At 41.1% G+C, this 22635-nt stretch overlaps 2 protein-coding genes across 2 annotated transcripts in view; one reads left to right on the top strand and one right to left on the bottom strand.

Annotated features, from left to right (window-relative positions):
- The window catches only part of BAIAP2L1 (BAR/IMD domain containing adaptor protein 2 like 1), a 44137-nt gene extending 38470 nt beyond the window's left edge, over positions 1–5667 (top strand). The window contains exons 13-14 of the mRNA XM_075165213.1: positions 4476–4516; positions 5056–5667. Of these exons, the coding sequence (XP_075021314.1) occupies positions 4476–4516; positions 5056–5131 (117 nt within the window). The 3' untranslated portion in view covers positions 5132–5667. The remainder of the gene's footprint in view (positions 1–4475; positions 4517–5055) is intronic.
- Positions 5668–7093: 1426 nt separating this feature from the next.
- Positions 7094–22190, bottom strand: BRI3 (brain protein I3). Its single transcript, XM_075165214.1, has 3 exons — positions 21809–22190; positions 20022–20136; positions 7094–7482 (listed from the first exon to the last, which is right to left on the bottom strand). Exons 1-3 carry the CDS (start codon positions 21972–21974, stop codon positions 7350–7352), a joined length of 414 nt encoding a protein of 137 aa, XP_075021315.1. The 5' UTR covers positions 21975–22190; the 3' UTR covers positions 7094–7349.
- Positions 22191–22635: the final 445 nt, after the last annotated feature.

The raw sequence follows: 22635 nt of genomic DNA, 5'->3' as shown, positions 1-22635 counted from the left end.
GAGGAAAGGAAATGAAATTATATTAATTTTCTTTCTTGAGTAAATAGTGTGTCTTCAAAGAAATCACTTTTGTAATCACATCATAGATTTGTATCTAGTTCTTAGAAGAACAGGTCACCTCAACTTTACAAATATAAAAAATGTGAAAAATTGCTGGAGGTCCAGCTATACAGGACTTTTCAGAAATGTTCCCTCCAGTTGTACTTGGCTTTGTAAAGCCACTCTACAGCTATTTCAGAAGAGCAGCTATAGATACAACACAGAGACACACTTCTACTAACTGCCAAAATATCTCTTGCAGATGCAGAAATTGAAACAAAAAAGTATCTTTTCTCTGGCGGGGGTGGAAAAAAGGCTAGTGCTTCCCATTATAGAAAAATCTGTGATCCTTAAAATGCATGAGGAACTAGAAGCAGAGAAAAGTGTCTTCCATAACAAAAAGGATGAAAGTTGCTTGACAGGGACTTACGAAGCTTTCCTCTCAGTTAGAGATCTTATCCTGTTTAGACTAGACAAGTAATGTTTTGGGATTTTTTTTTTTTTTTATCTAAATATTCCTATTAAAAGATTAGCTGATTTTTTTTTTTTTGTCAGAATAGTCTATCCTGCTCGAGGGTAGGAAGTCTCTGCAGAGGGACCTGGACAGGCTGGATCAATGGGCTGAGGCCAAGTGTATGAGGTTCAACAAGGCCAAGTGCTGGGTCCTGCACTTCGGCCACAACAACCCCAGGCAACGCTACAGGCTTGGGGAAGAGTGGCTGGAAAGCTGCCCGGAGGAAAAGGACCTGGGGGTGCTGGTCGACAGCCGGCTGAACATGAGCCGGCAGTGTGCCCAGGTGGCCAAGGCGGCCAATGGCATCCTGGCCTGTATCAGAAATAGTGTGGCCAGCAGGAGCAGGGAGGTGATCGTGCCCCTGTACTCGGCACTGGTGAGGCCACACCTCGAATCCTGTGTTCAGTTTTGGGCCCCCCACTACAAGAAGGACATGGAGGTGCTGGAGCGTGTCCAGAGGAGGACAACGACGCTGGTGAAGGGTCTGGAGCACAAGTCTGATGAGGAGCGGCTGAGGGAACTGGGGTTGTTTAGCCTGGAGAAGAGGAGGCTGAGGGGAGACCTCATCGCGCTCTACAACTACCTGGAAGGAGGTTGTAGTGAGGTGGGGGTTGGTCTCTTCTCCCAAGTAACTAGCGATAGGATGAGAGGAAATGGCCTCAAGTTGCGCCAAGGGAGGTTTAGATTGGACATTAGGAGAAATTTCTTTACCGAAAGAGTGGTCAGGCCTTGGAACAGGCTGCCCAGGGAAGTGGTTGAGTCACCATCCCTGGAAGTACTTAAAAGACGTGTAGATGTGGCGCTTAGGGACATGGTTTAGTGGGCATGGTGGTGTTGGGTTGACGGTTGGACTCGATGATCTTAGAGGTCTTTTCCAACCTTAATGATTCTATGGTTGTACGATTAGCATCTATATATTTGAATGTAGCATATTTGAATCCACATTGAAGTAAGTGGTTTTATTTATCAGTAATGAACCTTGTTGTGTAGGAAGTATATAATTTGTGCAGTGATGTTATGTTTCTAGGACAATGTTTTTCTATGGGGAATAAAGCTTTTCCAATGCATGAAATGAATCTCAAGAAGTAAGGTCTAAATTTTAGTGTTCAGTCATTTTCAAATCAAGTATCTGGGAACTTCTAAAATTATTATGAAGACAAGCATCCTTATTTTGACACATTTGTGGCTTTCATTTTTGGATAAAGAAGCAATGAGCCTTAACAATTATCTAATGTCAGATTTATACATTGGTTCATTTATCCTATGGCTAGCTGTTGAGACCTATGGGATCAACATGTCCTTCAAATGCAATTATGTTCGCAATAGTCAAAAGATGTATCAGCCTGTGGAAGCTGCCAAGCAAGCAGTACAGTGAGTTCTTTGCCCTGTGACAACTGAAACGTGACTTACTATAGAGCTTTAAAATTATTGAATCCATTAAATTGTCTCAGTATCACTGTACTGTGCTGCTGTCTTTAGTATGGCTAACTGTTATCAGCCGGTTCTCAAGAGTAGTCACCTTAAGGGTTGTTTTGTTTGTTCTATGGCATTAGTTCAGGGGTTTTGGGAATAAACTTAAGGCTTGTGGACTAACATCCTTGTTGAACTGAAAAACCAAAAGGAATGGCAGATCATTTAGTTGACAGACTAGGACAGAATTCTAATTAGAACAGTATATTCCCTTTAGAGACCAGAATGGGCTTATAGCCTCTTAAGAATGGAAAACAAATACATCTTTTTTGAGATTCTAAACTTCCACAGGGAAAGCAAGATAAAAAAAATAAATTAGGAATTCTTGAGTATAAAATAATGACTACTCTTGTTGAGGTACCCCATAGCTCATAGCAGCTACCTTTTTACTGTGACCCCATGATTCTTCTTACCTGTTACCATACAAAATAAGGAAGAGTCGCTGCACTTGCATCCAAGTTTTTGCTCTGAAGTCACTATTTACTTTCATTCTTTTGGAAAGTTGCAGAGCTTCCTTGTCTTTCCCGCTTCCGTACAAATCACCAACCCCCACACCACCATAAGGCTTTGGAAATAAGCTCAACATTGTACCAGGCTGGTTTGTATGTAAATTCTGTATGAGAATACATGTAAAACAGTGCACTTACAGTGTCTTTTATGCAGAAGCAGGAAATGATTCATTGAGGCATCTTATTTTTGTTTCAGAATACACAGGAAAATAGCTCAGGATTTCAAGGAGGAAAGATGAGGAATGTTCTTGCAAGTTAAATTATTCATGCTGAGTTATATAGGACAGTACTATGCAGAACAGTATCAACTACAAAAAGACTTAGTAGTTGATGGAGCTTTGATGAGGGTTGGTGTTCAGTAAGAAGTAGCACGTAATTCAGGTATTTGTTCATTCTAATTAATTTTAAGGGCTAATTAGGCCTCATTCTAAGGTCTAATTCTATTTATGACTGATGTACATGAGCAATTTCATTAGAATCACAAGTCGAGCACATGCTTAAGAACCCTGCTGAATTAGGTCCTGAATAAATAGAGATTTCTTCACCTGCATCATGGTATTGTGAATATGGTAGCTAGGAACAAGTGTACAATCGATGGTGTACCTGAAAAGGAAAGGCTTACAGGCCTCTGTTTAGCAGTGAAATTTTAAGTATTGAAAACAAAATGGTCATATAGACTGAATGATTAGTACAAGTCAAGCTGCTACAGAAAAGGTGACTGCATATTCCTGCTTCTACGTGCAAGAACGTATATTCAAATTTTCACTTTGAACTTTATCTCACACCTATTAGAAGTAATGCAATTAGTTTGCAGTTTGAAATATGTCATTTTTAAGTATGATTATTACTAAAAGTCAGAGGGGGAAAAAACTAGAAATTAACTAGAAAAAACTTCCATGTAGTTTTGGCTTGCGAAGGGTAATACTTTGCAACAGTTTTCCGTTTTGTCACACCTGAAACACTGCATCCTGTAGCAGCACTGTGACAGAGCGACACTGCCATCTTTTGGGTTAGCTTAACTTCGCAAGAACCATGTACACTTCATCACAGAAGTACAGTGCAAACTGTAGCTATAAAAACAAGTCTTTTCAGATTGTACACTTAGACATGACAGTTTCATTATAATGAAATATTAGCAATAGCTATGCAAAACTATTCCTCCTTTTGTATCACTCCCATACAAACAGTGCAAATTATACATGTACATGCCATGAGCTGTTGTCTTGCTTTTTTTACCCACCACCACTACTCACAAAAGTCACAGGAGGTACCTGAACTCGTACTCTGTAAATCAACAATAGCTAAACACAGTAGGTTGTATAAAAAAACTCTACATAATACTGATCAGAAATCTGCCCTCACATCAGGCTTTTAACATTTAAATATGTCATTATGCTGGCTGCTGATTTTTTTTACTTAATGACTTCACAGTTATACGAAGATACACTGACTGTGTTTGCTCTGTAAGATCTGCTCCAAGCCTAGTTTTGGCATTTTGCTGTGACAACTAGCAGTTTATAAATTATGTTACAGAAACAGTATGGTATGATATTTGTGCTGCAAGTAGTTCTGTCCTGTTTCTTTTGGTTGATGGCTGTTGCAGTGACATTTCATTTGCTATTTTAACCTATAAAATGCCCAGCTAGACATCAGGTGATCACTGAACTTAAACCTGGGGTGGGGGTGGAAATGGATACCACACAAAAAAAACCCAAACCAACTAATGCTAACACCATTTTTTAACTTCCTAATTTTGATGTTCTGAGATAATTCTCTCCTCCACAACTACCTCTCCACTGTTCAACTGAACTACACAATAATTATTCTAAATAGCTAAATATTTTAGGCTGCTTGAATGATAGGGTCTCTTTTCCTTAGCAAGATAGTGAGATCACCTGTAGCATATTTTTGTAAATCTATATAAGTATCTTTTTCTTTTACAGAAACCTGATATGAATGGCATTATAAAACCACCTTTTCTAAGGTATGCTTTTTAAAGCTTTTACACTAATTTAGTTGTGTTGATTTTTATATTAGCTTATATTATTATATTGATTGTGAGGGGAAATAAGGATGTTTTTCCTGAATTACTCTGTGACCTTTCCTAGGCATTGGTAAAACATGGCTGAAATTGGTTGCACTTTTCTCAAGAGTGGCATCAGGTAAAACACATTGCATAGGCCCTTCTCAGAAAAATAAGTGTTTCTCCAGTAGTTTGTCAGGAAGCAGGAATTAAACTATGTCTTTGAGGGTTAAAACCAAAAACTTTTGAAGACTGGGAGCTGTTTAAAAAAAAGTCCAGATTAAACTGGGCATTAACTTCCCAAATTTTGGATCACTGCAAAGTGAGTCTTCATATGTAAGTTTAACTTGAATTTTTAAAACAAGCTAAGAGTTGCACAGAATCTTTTAGTCTAAAACCGTAAGTTAGTCTTCAAACAACTTGGATGAAGAAACTGCATGGCTTAAATTTGGTTTTGTATTGCAGCAAGCCTTCTAGTAACTTTGTGCATTTCTTTTCAGTGGAGAAAATCCTTTTGCAACTGTGAAACTCAGACCAACAGTAACAAATGACAGATCAGCACCAATTATTCGATGAATATACAGCCATACACATGTACTTCCTCCTTATAAACACCATTTTCAGTAATGACAATTACTATCTAAACTTGTTCTAAAAATTTATTTAAATGTAATTACTGTACAATAGAAGCATACTGGAATGGATTTCTGATTATTTTTAAAACCTATACTTTCTAATGAGGTAATTGCTTTGGGCTAATGTTTGAGCACTTTGGCTTGATTTTACAGTATGCCTTTTTTGTAGTAGGAATTGTGAAAATACTGGAGATAGTTTGGAGACGCTAGTAAACCAGTGTAACTAATAGCTCACAAATCTGAATCTTTGGCATTCATTATTGGAAACTGCAATGGTAAGTTTTAGAATATAAACCTGCATATGCCACTTACTAAATAAGAAAAAGATAATTTTTTTTTTTCCAAACAGAACAATGTAAACAACTGCCTTACTCCAGAATAGAGAATTACCTGTATAAAGTGATTATATATTATTTTGTTTAAGAAAGACACCCTAGGTTATAAATAAATATTTATCCTTTAAGAATAGACAATTTGTAATGCTTTGCTTAATGTTCAGATACAAATTTTCAAGTGTTAACATAAACCCATTTTAAGTCTAATATTACATTGTCAACACATTTTTCAATGATAATTTTTTCTTTAAAACATGTTGTCCAACTTTAGTCTTATAAAAAGTCATAATAAAACAGTGCCATGGTTTTTTTCTCAAATGCTAATATAAAAAGCTGCCTTTGAAGTTACTCTATTACTGCAGCCTTCTACAAAAGAAAAACAGATTAAGTTTGAAAGTTTTCATTTAAGGAGCCTGGCAATGGCATAAATGCTGGCATAGTACAGCATCTGAGTTAAGTGAAATAGCTTTTAACTTCAGTCACAACAGAGTTGTACAGTTTGTTACCTCAGGCTCAGATTTTCTAAATCCAACAGAGCTAACTTGTCTCAAAGACTTTTCCTACAGTAATAATCATTTCAGAAAATAGCCTAGAATGCAAGAAACTGGCTCTGCTCTGCATCAGCATTGGGTGCTTTATCACTGTACAGTTCAGGTGATATTTCCCACCTGCCATATGAAGTCTGTATTGTGCTACTGCCAGTGATTAATCCTTACTCTAAATCATCCTACTTTACATATGTACATGCTTCCTACAGCATTCCATGGATATTTATTTTGTTGTGCCTGCTTCTACAACTATAAACAGTAAATTCAAGTCATGTGAAATGCCTTTCAGTTACTTAATATCAAAAAATAGTATATGAGCATGTGATGGCTGCAGAGGTAGAGTCCACTCATTCCCCCTCCTCCTCTCACGCTGCCTTTCACGTTCAAGCCTAAGGACACTTCATTTGCTATGGAACCTTGCATAAATATCCATTATCCCATTTTGAAACACAAACTTTTCTGAAGTGTAACTTACACCAGAGCCCATTTTCTAAAGTGTATTAGAGGCAAGTCAACCTCGACTGTATAAGCTTTCAATAATTCAGTATCAGAATTAAATAATCTGAAATGCAAAAATCTTACTCAGGGCAGCTTATACATGGCAGCACCACAGCCTCTCTTCCTAGAGAAAAGCACCCTGCTGCAGTCAGAAGTTACTGTTGTCTGTGAACTAACACCAGCTCTAGCCAACACCAGATAAGACACCGCTGCTGCAGCCCTTGGAGGTCATGCGTGTCCCTATAAGCAAAACCTTCACTAATTAAAACAGGGCTCTTACTGTTTGTTATTACTAGTGCCTAGAGGGTCCATTAGCATAGTGGTAGCACACACAGCACTTGCAATACTTTCCTCAAAAACATCTGATGTGCTTAAACAAGCACAGCCCTAAACTATGTCTTTTTTTTATCATAAGGATTCTGGCAAATATTTATCCTTCTTTGTAGCTAGGATTACTAACTCTACTTTCAGACTACATGTTATCAGACACATTAGTCACATACTTAATAATCCAGCCACAAGTTGAGGATTGCAAAAGGAAAAGCAGTTTTATTTAGTTTTCAACAGGTGCCACTAAACATGGAAAACAAGTTGGGTTTTCATGTTTTGCAATGCACATGCTCATAAAAGATTAAGTTTAAATTACATGCAAGAGACTAAATTTCTTCACACTTTACAAAACAGGTCTGAAGCAAATAAAATGATTGTACATGACATTTACATTAGAAAGAGTATGCTAACAGTTGTAGCTTCCGTAAGCACGTCCACGGTCATCCCCTTAGCCAAAAGCTGCCCCACAATTAGGGCATCTTCTCTGCCTCAGTGCAAGACAGAACAGAATCCCAATTGGAAAGAACACAATGGCACACAAAACACCAAGACAGGTGAAGGTGTCCTCCAACACGCCAACCCTGTAAAAATGGAAAACAAACTCAGTCAAGGACACCCACCAAGTTTGCCCCAAAGTTACCACTTTGTGATCTCGCAGTCACTAAAAAACACACCTTTTAATACACCACGTAAAAAGAGGTTTTGTTTTTTTTTTTTCCTTCTTTTAAAAGGCCTTTATTTTCATAGCTTGCAGCAGAAGGTTTTGAATTATACCACTTAAAGAAAACCAGGAAAGTTGCAGGTGATCAGACTGTGGATAAAAAGTCTAAAAGGTTTAATTTAAACTAGCTGTTTAGTTCCAGGCAGCAACCATTTCTCTATCACTGCAATCCACGACTGGTACTTGGAACAAAACATACCCACCACACCTCTGAGCAGTTCTATCAGGTCCAAATATTGGTTAATGCAAGTACACTGAAGAACACACAACGGATGTAGCACCTGCTATACAAGGAACAAGTCACAGTACTCTCAATTTAGAAAACTTTAACATGAAAAAGCCTGTGCCTCTGCAGCCATCTCTGGTCCCTAAAGAATCTGAAAGTCATGGTTCTTCTCCTGTATTCTTGCATCCTAGCTCAACTAACCTTGCCAAGTAGCTACGTAGGAATAAGAGATCACATATTCAGGACAGAGACTGTAAGCAAGTATCAAACTTTATTCCTTGCTAGCCCTTCTTGGGGTTAAGTTTTTCTGTATAGGTGAGGATACCATTTCCTAGAACTAAACCTTAGCGTCACTACAGTTTACTCTCATAAAAATGAAAAGAAGCCTGCTTTTAAAATAACTTACTGACTCTTCTGGAACAATACAGTACTAAAGATTTAACTGCACCAATGTTGTTATACTGGTTATTGCATACCAAAAAACTCCGTTTCTCAGCTTTTTAGGTCTTTTATAACAGGCCGCAGTCACGCTTGTGTCATATGCTTTGCCTGCCTAGTTTCCACAATTATCCTGGTATGAACCCTCTCAGTTCATTCAACCTCAAGTCTCCCACAGTATACATGCACTAGAGCTCTTTCAGAAAAAAAATAGTCCTTGTTTTCTGAATGTTTTGATCTGATGATTCGGTGCTTTTTCTCAGCTTCTTCCTAAGGGAAAGATTTGAATAGGCAGCAAGTTGTATAATGCTGGTTAAGGGCTTCTCGTGAAACATCCAGCTCATGCTTTTATGAAGCAAGTTAAAACCATTGCCGACAGCGAGATGAAATAGGTTTGTTTCAGTCTGTTACTTCAAATTAATACACAGCTTGGCCATGTCTGGTTCCTGCAGTTGCCAGCACATTCTCTCAAATGTGCTGGCATATCTTTCTTCAGAGAGCGCAAGTCAGTATCATTAACATGCAAAGGACTAGGTGTGCTGGGCATTTAGGGCTCTAAATTTAGCAGGATGAGAGGGACTTAAAAAAATTCTAACGGTAGATTTACAGTGAGAGAGCACTTCAAATGTCAGCACTTTGTTGTGGAAGGTGCCAATTAAATAAGTGTGTAGAAGACTTTGGTAACTACTCACATTCAGACTTCCTAAGTCACGAGAACAGCTCAGAGGTGCAGCACTACTGTCATAAGCTGTTTAACAAGTTTATTTCTGGTAGCTAGAAAAGTCCAAAGGCCAAACACCCATCACTATTAAAATAACCCTCAGTTGGTGTTCCCGGTTTCTACTTCCAAAAACTGATGTCCCTTTAGAACTGTAGGAAACCTACTATTGATGTCATTTGGCTCCAGCTGAGTCCCAACTGAATGATCACCCTACATGAGAAATTCTGTTTCAGCACAGTTCTGTGACAGCAGAAATGTACCTGAATTTCAGTCCCTGACTTCTTTCTGAAAGGCTGTATCTAAACATCCCCCTAAATGAAGACAGACAGTGAAGCCTGAGTATTCAGACTTAAGAAATTTGAGCAGCTTTGCTGAACTCCAAATTTTGACTATTTAGTATAACACTTGAACAAGATGCGTCCTCTTAGATTCCCTGGTACAATGAAAGTCAACAGAAACAGAGCTAAGTGACCTTGAAATACATGCTACAAGCAAGATGCCAAGGCCAACACGTTTCCCTACAGAGCAGTCACAGACAACCTATTGTACACGTAAATAGAGCAAAGGAAGGAAGATGCAGGCTCAGAGACCATTTTCCTTACTGCAATGGGCTAAAACATTGTAACTTGATTAAACGAAGAACCACTCCCCTTCCCCTCAGCCACCATGAGAAGCCAAAGGCTTTTCAAAGTATTATTGATATTCTGCCGCTTACGCAACTTCACATTCAGCTTAAGCTTCCAACATCAGTCCCCTCCTTTTGATGAACTTTATTTCTGTTTACAGAGTTCTTGTGATAGAAGTCGACTTTATATTTGGTATAAAGGTATCGTCAGGGTACAGTTGATCCCAGAAGTAGTTTTAGTTTCATCTATATCCTCATATATATCTTCATCTTACATCCTCAAATAACACTCCTTTAAGGCAACAAGTTAAAAGATGTAGGCTAATGCTCAAATCACCATACAGATTCTAGTCTCAGCACACAAGTGTCCCAAAGCTCAGACTTCTGTAGCCTGTGCTGTTCATTGTGGCTACTCCTACAAACTCAGCATAGCATTGCCCCTCTGTTCCTTGCAAGTCAGGCATGCGCACTACCAGAGCTCCATCTATCAGTGCAAGCGCTTTATTTTGCCACAACAATGTAAGATTACTCTGGAACACTGACATCTCTGTGTCCAGAGAGATAACAACAATGACAGATCGGGTCTGCAGAAGTGTTCTGCTTCTATGACAAACTCTCCAGGACTTCAGATCCTACCATTTTTCCCAGAGCTGGAATACATTTTGTAGAGTTAGTTTCAGTGGTGTAGGTACCACCTTTTTCCCATGGCTCCAGAGCACTTCAGGAAAGCCTCCTCAAACATGGAAAAAGTTTCACCACTCTCTCCAGTCCCTTTTAGCTCCTATTCCCATACCTCTATCCCCAAATCACAAATCTGGATATCAACACTGGCCTAAAATAAAACTTTATAAGTATCCGTGATACTGCCCAAATCCATAAAACCACCTTTTTCCAGGATGGAATTGCCATATTCAGCACTTTGATAGTCAGCACATGTTGTAAAGGACAATGGTTCTGGCGTGTCACCCACAGATACTATTGTTAATACTAGAAGTACTAAAAAAACCTAACATTTACTGAGTACTTCGTACAATAGTTGCGGTAGCAGTAGTACCTTATTCTCCAACTGAAGCAACAGCGATGTCTAAGGGATCAAGCATAACATAACAGTGGAACTTTTTTCTTTATAAATAGATTTTACATCTTCTCCAAAAGGATGACAGCCTCCACTGACGAGACCTAAACAAACAGACTGCCATACCAGACAGTTGGTCCAGCTTACCTACTGGGGTTTTGTATTTGATTCAAATTACTAATTCTTGCCACAATGCGTTGCTGACTTAGAATGTTGCCGATTTAACACACAGAATCCCACTTTCATTTCTGGTACTTCTACTACAATACTATACAATACAATTAACTACAGTAAGTTTTAATACTGACCATCAACTACAGACACACTCAGCAGCAGCAAGAGCAAGCTTCTACTGATTGTCTTTGTGACACAGTTTACCGGAGCTCTCTTCTGTAGATCAGGTTTGGCAACACCTACATCTGTCCAGCTGATACCACAGACGTTTCTTGTGGGACTGATGAACACAGTTTTGTGTGCCATCAACTAGCCTTTACACTTCTGCTGGCTTGATGACAAGTATGTCCAGTGGGTTTATGAGGGTCAGAGGGAAAGGCGTCATGCACCCCCCACCTGGCATGCAACGCATTTCTACCTCTACAGTGAAAGTGCTGACAAATTACACTATATGCCAGCAGACAAGAAGGAGCCAGGCCATTTCTGCTGCAAAGCAGAAACTCATCCTTGTCTTGGCACATTAGTCACTGACTCACAGCACTTGCCCTGCATCACCTCAGCAAACAGCACTCGGAGAAACTACAGGCACTAGATTTGCTTGATATTTGGTTAATATTTCTTCTGTGTCTAGTGTTCCGCTACAAAGAACTTTAGCTCAGGATCCCCATCAGCCCATGGGAGCGGTGTCTGCTTCCCTTCCCCTCTCACCACAGAGCATTCCCCAGCAAAGTGAAATACCAATGAGGAAAACAGTCAGAGGGGATAGTACTGCGGGGGAAAGAAATATGGAAGGAGTTATTGAAAAATTATGAACAGAACAGCAGTCCCTGTCACTATTAGAAAAAAGGCAAATGTCATACAGGGGCATATCATGAAGTAAACTTTCCCATATACTCTGGATTATTAATGCTTCATCCAGACCACTGTATACAGCTTTGGTCCTCATTAAAAAAAAAAAAAAAAAAGAAGTGGATTAATGAGACTCAAAAGGAAAGAAAAATAGTAGAGGAAACGTAGCTTCCATCAACTTACCCTTGCTACTTTCAAGTCCTAATCCCAAACCAGCTAGCCTGTGCCAGGAAATGTCAAAATTTGCTTGCTAAGTCAAGTTCAGAGCATACTAACCTAAGCAGAGATGCTCTTATTAGACTGACTTTTAAAGCAGAGTTGAATTAACACTTGCTTTCAGAGACTTCCAACTAGCTGTCCTACCTGAGCATATTATTGGAGGTGGAGGTGGTATGCAGCATGGCCTAAGGCTAACAAGAAAGCTTTAGCATAATTTCTTTGCTGTACAACCTCTTTGCCTAGGGTACATCTGGACACTAAAACTGTAAAATTACATTGCAAGTGACCCTCAAAATTAGACTGCAATTAAAGAATGGAGTCAGTAAACAAGGCTCTCAGCCCGACGACTTCATTCACCAGGGAAAAGATGTGCTACTACAAGTGCCATCTCCTGGGAAGAATCTGCTAATAGGACTGAAATGCAAAGTGATTCAAAACTGTTTAGGTAGCCAGACTGGTTACAGATACAGCGATAGAAAGGACACTAGCATTCAATCAAAAATGGCAAGCCTGGATGCAGAGGTTGAATATGGCAATTTGTACTTGTGGAAATGCATGAGATGCTGAGCACCCTCAGACCAAATAAAAATCAGCAGTAGAAACTCAGGAGGTGAGCCCTCTCCCCTCCACAGGTTAACCCAGTATTACATTATATGTACCAAGAGGCTCAGACACAATCTAGACATTTCTGAGTAATTAAAGATTTAGGCAGTTTGCAGTACTACAGATCCATCCAAGAAAGGCAAAGTCCCCTTTCCAGGCATTTCAATGACACCAAAAATAACATTACTTTGAAAAATACATACTAAGTGCAGTACACAGCACGTTAAGGCTATTGTATTTCCTGCCTTGTTTTGCTATTACGCTAATGCCATCTTTTTCATTCACACACATTGATCATTCCCTTTCTGCAGGCTTTGCTAGTGTTTTGAGATCTTCTCCTTGTCTCTTAATAATTCCATATTCAGTTCCTGCCCTGAAGTCTACCTTTGTGACAAGTAAGCCAGTGTGTTATGTTAAGAGTATAAGCAGCCTAATTTTGATCTGACTTTAAAGAATAAACACACTAATTAAACATTAGAGAGGGATCAGTCAGGGTACTTCTGGTCAGCCCCGAGTAGCTGCAAACCCAAGCATAGATGACTGCTGTCTAACCCGTTACAATCAGCGTTCTTAATCAGCTTGCAAGGCCCAAGTCTATTGGTCAGCAGATGTCCCTGACACTTTAAACAGAATTTATTTTAAACTCCCTTCCCCTTAAACAGAGTTATTCAGGAAGTGTTTTGTGATAACGCAAAATGCCAATTGGAAAAAAAAAAAAAAACACAACAAACAACAAACACAGAAAAGTGAAAAAAAAAAAAGGAAAAAAAAAATAACCATCCATATTCAACACCAGACCCAGGGAAAAGGACCAGCGAGGGACAAAGCAAGCCACAGGAAGCACTGCTGGGTCAGCAACAGAGGAAGACCAGGGACAGTACACCAAGCAGCAGACCAAGTCAGCTACAAGTGACGCTCATTTAGAAAGCTTACCAGAACTGTATCTGCTTGACCTCCACCACAACGTACCTGTTATTTCAGAGCCAGTTCCTATCACATCTATAGCAGTGGGATTACTACTACAGCATTAGCTACACAAACACTTTCTGGCTTCTGTTGATTTGTGTCACCATCTAATTTTAGATGAACACTTATCCAATCACTGCTTAGCCAGTAACTAAATTTAGAAGGAGGGGAAAAAAAAAAACTTTTTATAACAGAGAATGAGTATTTTAGTTTTTGCTTGTGTAATTTACCTGAGCTGCAGAGTAATGAGAGACTCCATATTCAAACTGTAGATTCACTAATATAACCAAACATAAATTTTGTTCTACAGCATAAACCACACAAAAGCTGATTATAACTGCACCACTCCCAATCTAAAAATAAAGTGGAAAGGTTTATTTATACTGCAAGCAGCATCTTGGACTTAAGCTATAACTGCAGCTGCCAACCCCATGAAGTAAGGTCAATTATTCCCACTGACAAGTATTTAAAACCAAATTACTTTTCAAACAACCCCCTTCTTGAAAATAAGTCTTAAAACATTACTATCTTAAGTCAAATGCTCAGGATCAGAGGGCCAATAGTGAGATCTGCAGACACAGCATCAGTACAATTCAACATGTGCATTTTTAGACTTAACACTACATCACAATACTTAAATGTGTGCTTATGAGCATTTTTCATCCCTTACAAATAAAGTTGAAGGGTCATTCCAGGTAATCAGAGACAGTTTGGTTGTACAACAAGCTTTGCAAAACCTGAAAAGAAACTGTACTTAAGACGACTGCTGTCGTCTACACAGATACTCCCTCACTGATCAAGCAAGTGGAATTTTCAGATCAGTATCCCATCTCTCCTGCCACTGAGGTTGGTTGAGTCTCTAACTTTAGATTTCAGTGGAAACATCAGACCAGTGACAAGCATGGACTTTGGAAGCAGCACACTAAATTTGTAATTTTGAACATAAAAACCAACACAGATAGCTTTTCTTTATGTCTGTCCTAGCTAATGCAGCAGCTAGGTTAAGCATGTTTAAAATTGTACCTGCAAGCAGCAGAAGAAAAAGAATTGACAATTATATATGCAACTACTGAGTAAGCACGGGATGTTTACAGTTTTATTTCCATGAAGAGAGGTGCCAGCTCCTCTACCCTCAGCTTGAAGGCATATTGGTTGTTGATAGGTATTCACAGAAAGGAGCCCAAACCTACACATAGCCACTGGCTTGCCCTACTCAACACTGTACATATATGTAAATGCAATTATCCTTAAAAGTCACCTTCAAGTAAGAGACACCACAGTATTTGCAGATTCATCTGAACTTCCTTATGCTTTAGGCCCCACTTCCTATACAGAGGGCTGGCTGCAGAGCCAGAGAAATTCTGGCAATGGGAACACCCTGTATCTAGCCGTTGTCTTTCTTGAAATGCCTACAAATCACCAGCTTTCTCTAATGCACTAGCACCACTGCTTTAATTCCAGTTCTGAGAACACACTAATTAAGAGACAAGCTTCATGGCTTCGCACCAACAGCCTAGCCTCACAAATGAGGCTAAGCATGCCAGCTAAAATTCTCTGTAGATGGTGGACATCTATCCATGATGAACTACACTGAGACCTGGCGTGTTTTTTCCTCACACGTCTGCATACACAGCCAAATCAGTATCACCTCTGGTTACCAACAACCAAGACCAGTTTCCTCCTCTCACCCAGAACAACTCATTGCTACAAAGAAATCCTAGTTACCAGAATACAGACACCAAGACAAATGGTGACACTAATTAAAAAAAAAAAGCTATCAACTCAGGCCCAGTTACAGACTGGTCGTTAGGGACCAGATTATCATTTTTATACGGTCCCATTAGGGGATACATTCCTGCTGTATCTTAATCACATAAAGTCTCATTTATTAGAAAAATGTGGTTTGATTATTGTCCACAAATCAGTTCAGAGCAGTAGAACAAAAATCCTCAGAAACAGCAAGAGCTATGCTGTTCTCACTTGGGACCCTATTAACAGGCCTTCCTCCTCCTCCCTCTGGGCTTAGGTAACAGACTTCCTGCTAAGCAGCTGCGTGCCTCTGCTGTTAGGCTGGGGGGAAAAAAGTTACAGCTATCCTAGTCAGTAATTCCAAATGGCAGACTCATGGCATCTGCTCAAGTCTGCTGTATCAAGGCTTTCTTCTTTGCAATCATGTGCATAAGTCATTGCTGAATTTCATGCCCTAACTGCTCCAGCCACCAAATTACAGCACAGCAGGGATGAACGGGCCAGTCTGCCTGAACAGCGTACGTTTACAAAAAGCTGCAAACTGTAGTATAAAGGAGCTACGCTGATTCCCAACACAGGCTAATCATCTTTGTGACAAAAACTAGTGTCAGGAGCTGCTGCACTATTACAGCTATTCCTCTTTATAGCACTCTTGAAAAGGTATTTCAAAGTTGGCTTCACTCACAAGATTCAAAAGGATCTCTAGCATGTCAGCCTGCTGTTAGAAACTGAAAATCCACAGGTTTTCCTCAGAGTATCATACATGCTCTCTAAATAGCTAGGTTTTTTGGTTTGTTTTTTGTTTGTTTTGTGTTTTTTTTTTTTACATTTCTTGCATATTTAACCAGTACACATTATGAAATTCTATTAAGAATAATTACATAAGGTTTAAATATAGTTGTTGTGAATAACTATAGAAAACCTATATCCTGAATGGCCTTCTATCAAACCGCACACAGTGTTTGCGATTGAAAGAATTGAAGAAAAACCAGAAGACTGAAATTTTGAGGGACTTTATCACCTAAGCACAATTTTCGGGGAGTCTATTCTCTCAGGAGAGATGCACTTAATTGAAAAAAACAAAATTTCAACCAAAACTTGAGAACTTGCTACTTTGTCAAGTCAAAAAAAAACCAAAACAAAACACCAAACACTGTGGCAGGGAAAGGCTGTTAAGAGATCTGAGAATAAATACAGCTTTAATCAAACTTGTCTCATTCTCCAATCCTGGAAGAAGCTTCAGTGTTGTTATAATTTGGGACCCACTACAATACTTCTCAAGCAGATGTTTTGTAATTGTCAGAAGAGAAAGCTGCCACAATGCAGCGGCTTTATGTCCTTTCCCTCCCTCTTTCTTCCAAACAACTGAATACTTGTTAAACAGGAAAATAAAAACCCAACAGGGCCCATCACAGGCTCTGCCCCAGATTTTGAAAGAACCAGCTTTTGCAAACATCACATCAAGAGAATGTTTTCACAATTTTTAAAGGGATCTTTCTTCTGTTAATAGGAAAGCAAACATTCCTTTGCAGTTTGTTCTACCCAACAACGCAAAATGGAGAAAAAGAAAATGAAAGTGACCACAAGAGAAGCAGCCAGACTGCATTCTCCAAGCTAAAAAGATAATTACACAGCTGCATCTCTAAAGTTAGTGGCTGTAATGACTTAATCTGTACTTGGGAACATAAAATAGTTTAAAAGCAGGACTTGGCCAATCCTTAGATGTCAACTACAAGCAATAAAGCTGACCATATTCTGCAACTCAGCTTAATTCTTTGTACATGAGGGTTGGGAGAAGGACTCACACTAAGACAATAGGACTACAACCACCCAACAGATTTTAATAATGCAAGGAAAGATGGAACATACATTAATACTGAAGTCTGTAATTAGAAAGCAACACTGACCAATGATGAATGAAGATGATTTGACTAATGAATAACTCTAAGCAAGAGGTACAGCTTGCAAGACAGGAGAGTCATCCCTCTGATGCAGCAATGCTTCAGAGATATAAGGAAAAAAATGCAATTACATAGTGACCAGGGGCATACTACCTACTTGTAGAGAAGCTACTTTTGAAGATACTTCATACTTTTTATGACTTTATACTGTAAATCAAGCTTAAAGATCGACTGTACTGTAGCTAGCTTATTAATCCCAAGATAATTCGTGACTGCAATAAAATAGACTTCTACCAAAATATAACAGACCAATACTGCATATTTCTCCTCAACATCATATATTTTAAGTTGGAAATGGTCTTGATTTCAATCAGCAACATTTATACATGCCATAGTGCAAAAGACTGGTTTGTATTTCTGATGGTAGAAATCCTCTTGAGGGGCTTTCAGTTACATTATTCCATTGCCACAAGCAAGGCTCTTTCCTCATGATCTAAAGCAGATGGACTTCTCTTAATGATCATGCACAGCATCAAATCAGAAGAGTAACAGGACAGCTGACTTAGCAGTTTAATAACAAAGTTTTTTATGTACCATTAATAGCTTTTTATGTTTATCAGTGCCCTTTCAACAACTTTGCTGTTCAGTGTTGTATTCAGAGTGTAGCTACATGTTACATTCTTCATAAAATAAGTTTCCAGGCCAAGGAAGTAAACTAGAACTATGTTTAAGGTCGTGAGAAGTCAAAGAGGATTATGAGCTCCCTGTCCTTTCTCTTGAAATGCCAGACTATCAATTCCTTAACTAGTCAAAAGACAAACAATCTTGAGATTTTTCCCTCCTACCCTGAGACTTTGACTCTTCCTCTAAAGACAATTAGGAAAAAAACATAGTGATACTGCGAAGATGACTATGATACACCATTACTAGACACAGTTACTCATCCTTGGGATTCCCTGATCAAGAGTATTTCCAAAGTGCTGAGAAGAGTCCTACAGTTTAAGCAGCGCAGTATTATGCCTCATAATAATCAACGTGTCACAGTTCTCCTCATAACTTTTTTTTTTTCACAGCCCAAAACAAAACCTGAGGATCCAAGAGTCAACAAGGTTTGTGGAGGGTATTTTGCTCTAGGAAAGAGTCCACAACATACAGAGCACTGGGTACCTCCAGCAGAGCAAGTCTGATGACTTAACAAAACTATCCAAGTGAGGTCACTTAAAAACACCTTGCAAAAGATAGCTCATTTTCCCAAATTTGGCTAAAGTGAGATATTATACGTGCAAATTATTTTTTCAGAGGTGTCTCCTAGAACATGCCAGGATAACTTCCAGAAAAAAGAAAAAAAAAAATCCTAATAATAGCAGCAAGAGTCTACCAATCTTAAGTTATTGCAAAGACCACTTCCATAGTAAAACGTTTTGAGATTTATTGGGTTTAGAGCCAGACTGTGTAAACACACTGCCTGCTTTTTACCATAACATCGTTCCTGTCTTCAGGCTGAGCTAGAGCATAAGCATTTTAATGTGATTATTCAGGTGGCAGGATCTACCACATCCTCTGAACAGCTCAGTAGTTACTTTCCCTCACTGTTTAAAACATGTAACTTCTAGATCAATAGCTCTAGCTGATACAGGTTTTTCAGCCTCAGCTCAGTGGCATTTCAGCAGGCACCTGTTTTTACATAGCACCACAAGATACTTCTTATTTAAATCCACCTTTGAAGGCAGGTACTGACTCTCAGACAAACATCAATTCTAACAAAACCAAAAGGCATCCGGGGGATAGCCTCTGCCACTATGACAATCTCTCTCTCATTCATCACACTGAAACCTGGTATCATTTCAGCTATTCTAGCAAGTCTGTTTCCTACACATTTTGAAATGGATAAGCAAGGGCTCAGACCTGCAGAATATTAAGTGCCTCTTTGCAAGATGCCACAAGAGTAACTCCCATACATTTTAACAGAAGGGGAATGATTCTGCATTTGAGTCAGAGCTGGCCAGGCGCACCAGTGTCTGAACTGCACCAGCAGCAATCTGGCTGCCCTCCCCCTGTAGTTAATACCCTGGGACGAGAAGAACAGAGAAGTGCAAAGGGACTACAGCTGACTTACAGCACTAATGTGGAAACAGAGTGCCTCCTTCCCTTTTTCTATGGCTGTTGATCTCCAACGGGGAAGTTGTTCTTTTGTTGCAACTCCAACTAATAGCTGATACCACTTTCCCTGGTTTTCACCACTTCATCAGATTAACACTTTGAATCAAATCTATTAATCTCCCTGTTCCTCTGCAGTAAAAGGACTTTTAAAGTAAGAGATCTTTTAAAACCTTAAGATACTGATGTTTTCAACCAATACGGACAATCACCCTGCCTGGTTTTGCACAGCCTGGATGTTGGGAATGGGGACACACACCACAGAAGCGGAAGCTGTTCCACAGAACTGCCAGATAACCAGAAGTGACTATGGTTAAAGATTACAAAAAATTTCACAATAAAATCATGCCACTCACTATCACTGAGCATAAACACATCAGAAGGGACTTCCTGTAATCTCTCCCCCAAGAACCGACCCTTTACTGAACTGCCTTTTCATTAAAAATACCACTTACAAATCTTCCCCCATCATAAAGAACAGATTCATAGCGGTTGTCATGAGCCCATTACAACAAGCTCATACTACACAAATTAAAGCCCTCCACTGCTAAATTTTAGTGCTTTTTCAATGAATTAAATTCTAATGCACACACACAAAGAGAAACTATTGAAAACCAAGGAACTATACAGATACCTGTAATTTAAAAAAATAAAACCCAAGACCGAGTTTATTGCTCAACTAGAGAGTTATTTTACCTGCAGGCAGGACAGCCACCAACTACTACTACAGAAGTGGTGGTAGCAGGCTGTTGAATAATGGTGTACGTGCTCGAATAGTTTGGCTGTGGTGCCGGTGGGGGAACAGCATACCCTAAAATAAGAAAAAACCTCAATCACCGCACGTAAGGCACAAAGAACAATGATAATAATTAAAAAGTATGGAAACAGAACATGGAAAAAAATAAATAGAAATGTAGTCTTGATTGAGCACTTTAAGAAGCTCTATTAAAATCACAGTTGGAACACACTACTCAACACATCTAATAGCAAAGCCACTTCATAAACCCAAGTATCTAGCACAATTTAACCATCTAAAAAGGACACTGAGGTAATAATTAACTTTGAGAATTTGTTTCAACACTGTTTGAGCACCATGGAAAAACAGTTTAAACAAACAATGATCACAGCTTTCACTTTTGGACGTTATATATCAGGTATGTCCCACTCCAGCGGACAAACTAGTTGAAACAGAATAAATCTTCCTCTGGTTTCCAACTTAACAACCATATATTAAGTTTCTAATTGGAGAAAGAGGTAGGAGCGATAGGATGCAAGTGGAAAGGAAGCAGGTTGCATAGCACAGAAAAAAAACCCCAACTTTCAGAAAACCCATGTTAGCTAGTGAATGTGGCATTTTAACAGCTGTAGTTAGAAAATACAAGCCCTTAACTACTGCATTAACCTTAAAAATTAAAAAAAAAAAAATGCTTTTTAAAGGGATAGTTAGATGTATGCAGTGTAATCATACAGTCAAGGTACACTTTGCCCAGGTACAATCCATTTTGAGCTTCTCTCCCAGGGCACAGTTCCCAGATTTTCTTGAATCAAGTTATGCATCTGTGAAGCCGACCAACCTCACTGCTTAAACTTAAAATAATCAGTAATATTTGTATTATAGGAAAATAAGCTCCAAGTTATTAGCAGGAAATCAATCTATGGCCTCAAGATTCAACCCAATGTTTGATGACCAAGGTCTGTGTCTGCTGCATTCAGTGTATTTTTTGTAACTTTTGAAGCATTCCCTTAACACTACAGAGCCTTTCCTGAAAGACTACTTCCTTCTTTGATGGAGGTTAGTATTAATTCAGTTAACAGAAGTACTGTATCAACTCACCTGCTTAAGTCTCTCCAAGACTACTGAAGTGTATCAGAAAAAACAAACATTAACCAGAGTACAGTGAAGTGCATGCAAAGAAAAGTGCAAGTTTGGGGTCTGTTTTACTGCTAGCACAGCTGTGCCTCTTTGCCATTGTTTTGAGGCGGAAAACCCACACATCTGAGGGATGCATGCAAACTCAGTCGGTATTTTGGGGAGGGCAAAACACAAACACGACGTTACCTAGAGGCACCTAGGGAAGGAGGGGAAAGGGAGGTGGCGCTTTACACCGGGATCCCCCGCACGCCCTCCTCCCTGCGCTGGTTTTAAGCGTGAAAACTGCGACGATCCAACCGCCTCGCTGCTGACAGGGAAGCCCCACGCACGGGAGGCTCAGGAGTTTCCCCGCTCTCCTCGCTCCTGCCGGGCAGCCCCCCCACGGCGCAGGCCACGGCCCTTCTCCACAGCCCGCGGCCGGTCTGCGGCCCCCGGAGCACCACCGGCGCTGCCCCCGCTCCGGTCACCGGGAGTGAACCTCTCCAGAGCCGCCCCCCGTCCCAGCGAGGGGGGGAGCGGGGCGCAAGCTCTCCTCTACACGCCGGGGACCCCGCGCCCCCCCCGACCCCCTCAGCTGGCGGCCAGCCCGCCCCCGCCGCCTCAGACCCACCTGCGGCAGCCGCGGCGCCCGGGTAGGGGTAGGGCGGGGGCGGCTGGAAGCCGGGCTGCGGGGCGGGGATGGCGCCGTAGTTGCTCTGCCCGTAGTCGTAGCCCGCGCCCTGGGCGGAGGGGCTGTAGGCGGGGGGCCGCTCCTGCAGCAGGGGCTTGTTGTCCATGCTGGGGGGCGGCGGCGCTGCCTGCCCGCGGAGCCGAGCGGAGCGGAGCGGCGGGCGGGCGAAGAGGAAGCGGCGCCCTCGCCTCAGCGCCCAACTTGGCGGGCGCCGCCCCTCCGCCCCGCCCGGGGGCGCCGGAGCTCAGCGGCGGCGCGAGAGCCCCGGCGGCAGCGCCCCACGCATTCGGGGCCGGGCGCGAGGGACCGGCGGCGGGGGAGCGGCTGAGCGGCCCCTGGCGCGCGGGCGGCCCCTCCCCGAGCGCCCCGCACCGTGCGGACGGCCCCGGCTGCGGCGCTCGCGGCCGGTCACAAGACTGCGCCCCACGTGACGCCGCTCCCCAGCGGCGCGGGCTGACTCGCCGAGAGGCGCAGGAAACCCTCGGCCTTAAAGGGGCCGCGCCGCCCCCCGCCCGGCACCCCGTCGCCCGGAGCCGCCGGCGGTACCCCGACAGCCGCCTCTCCTTCCCGCTTCTCCTCCCGATCGTATGACTGCAGCAGGGCTGCGAACGCGCTGCCCTCGCTGGGAGGGTGCTTGCTCCTCCTGCCGCCTGTGCGTTGAGGCGGGAGCGGCCGCCAGCGGGACAGGCTGCTGCACGCTACCGCGCGTCACCGGGCCTGCGGGTTATTTCTTAATTAAGCCGATGATGGATTTCTAACATGCTCGC

Source organism: Calonectris borealis, chromosome 16 (genome assembly GCF_964195595.1).
Source record: "Calonectris borealis chromosome 16, bCalBor7.hap1.2, whole genome shotgun sequence".
NCBI classification, from domain to species: domain Eukaryota; kingdom Metazoa; phylum Chordata; class Aves; order Procellariiformes; family Procellariidae; genus Calonectris; species Calonectris borealis.
Note: the sequence above shows the minus strand (reverse complement) of the source record. Positions and strands in the feature narration are given on the sequence as shown.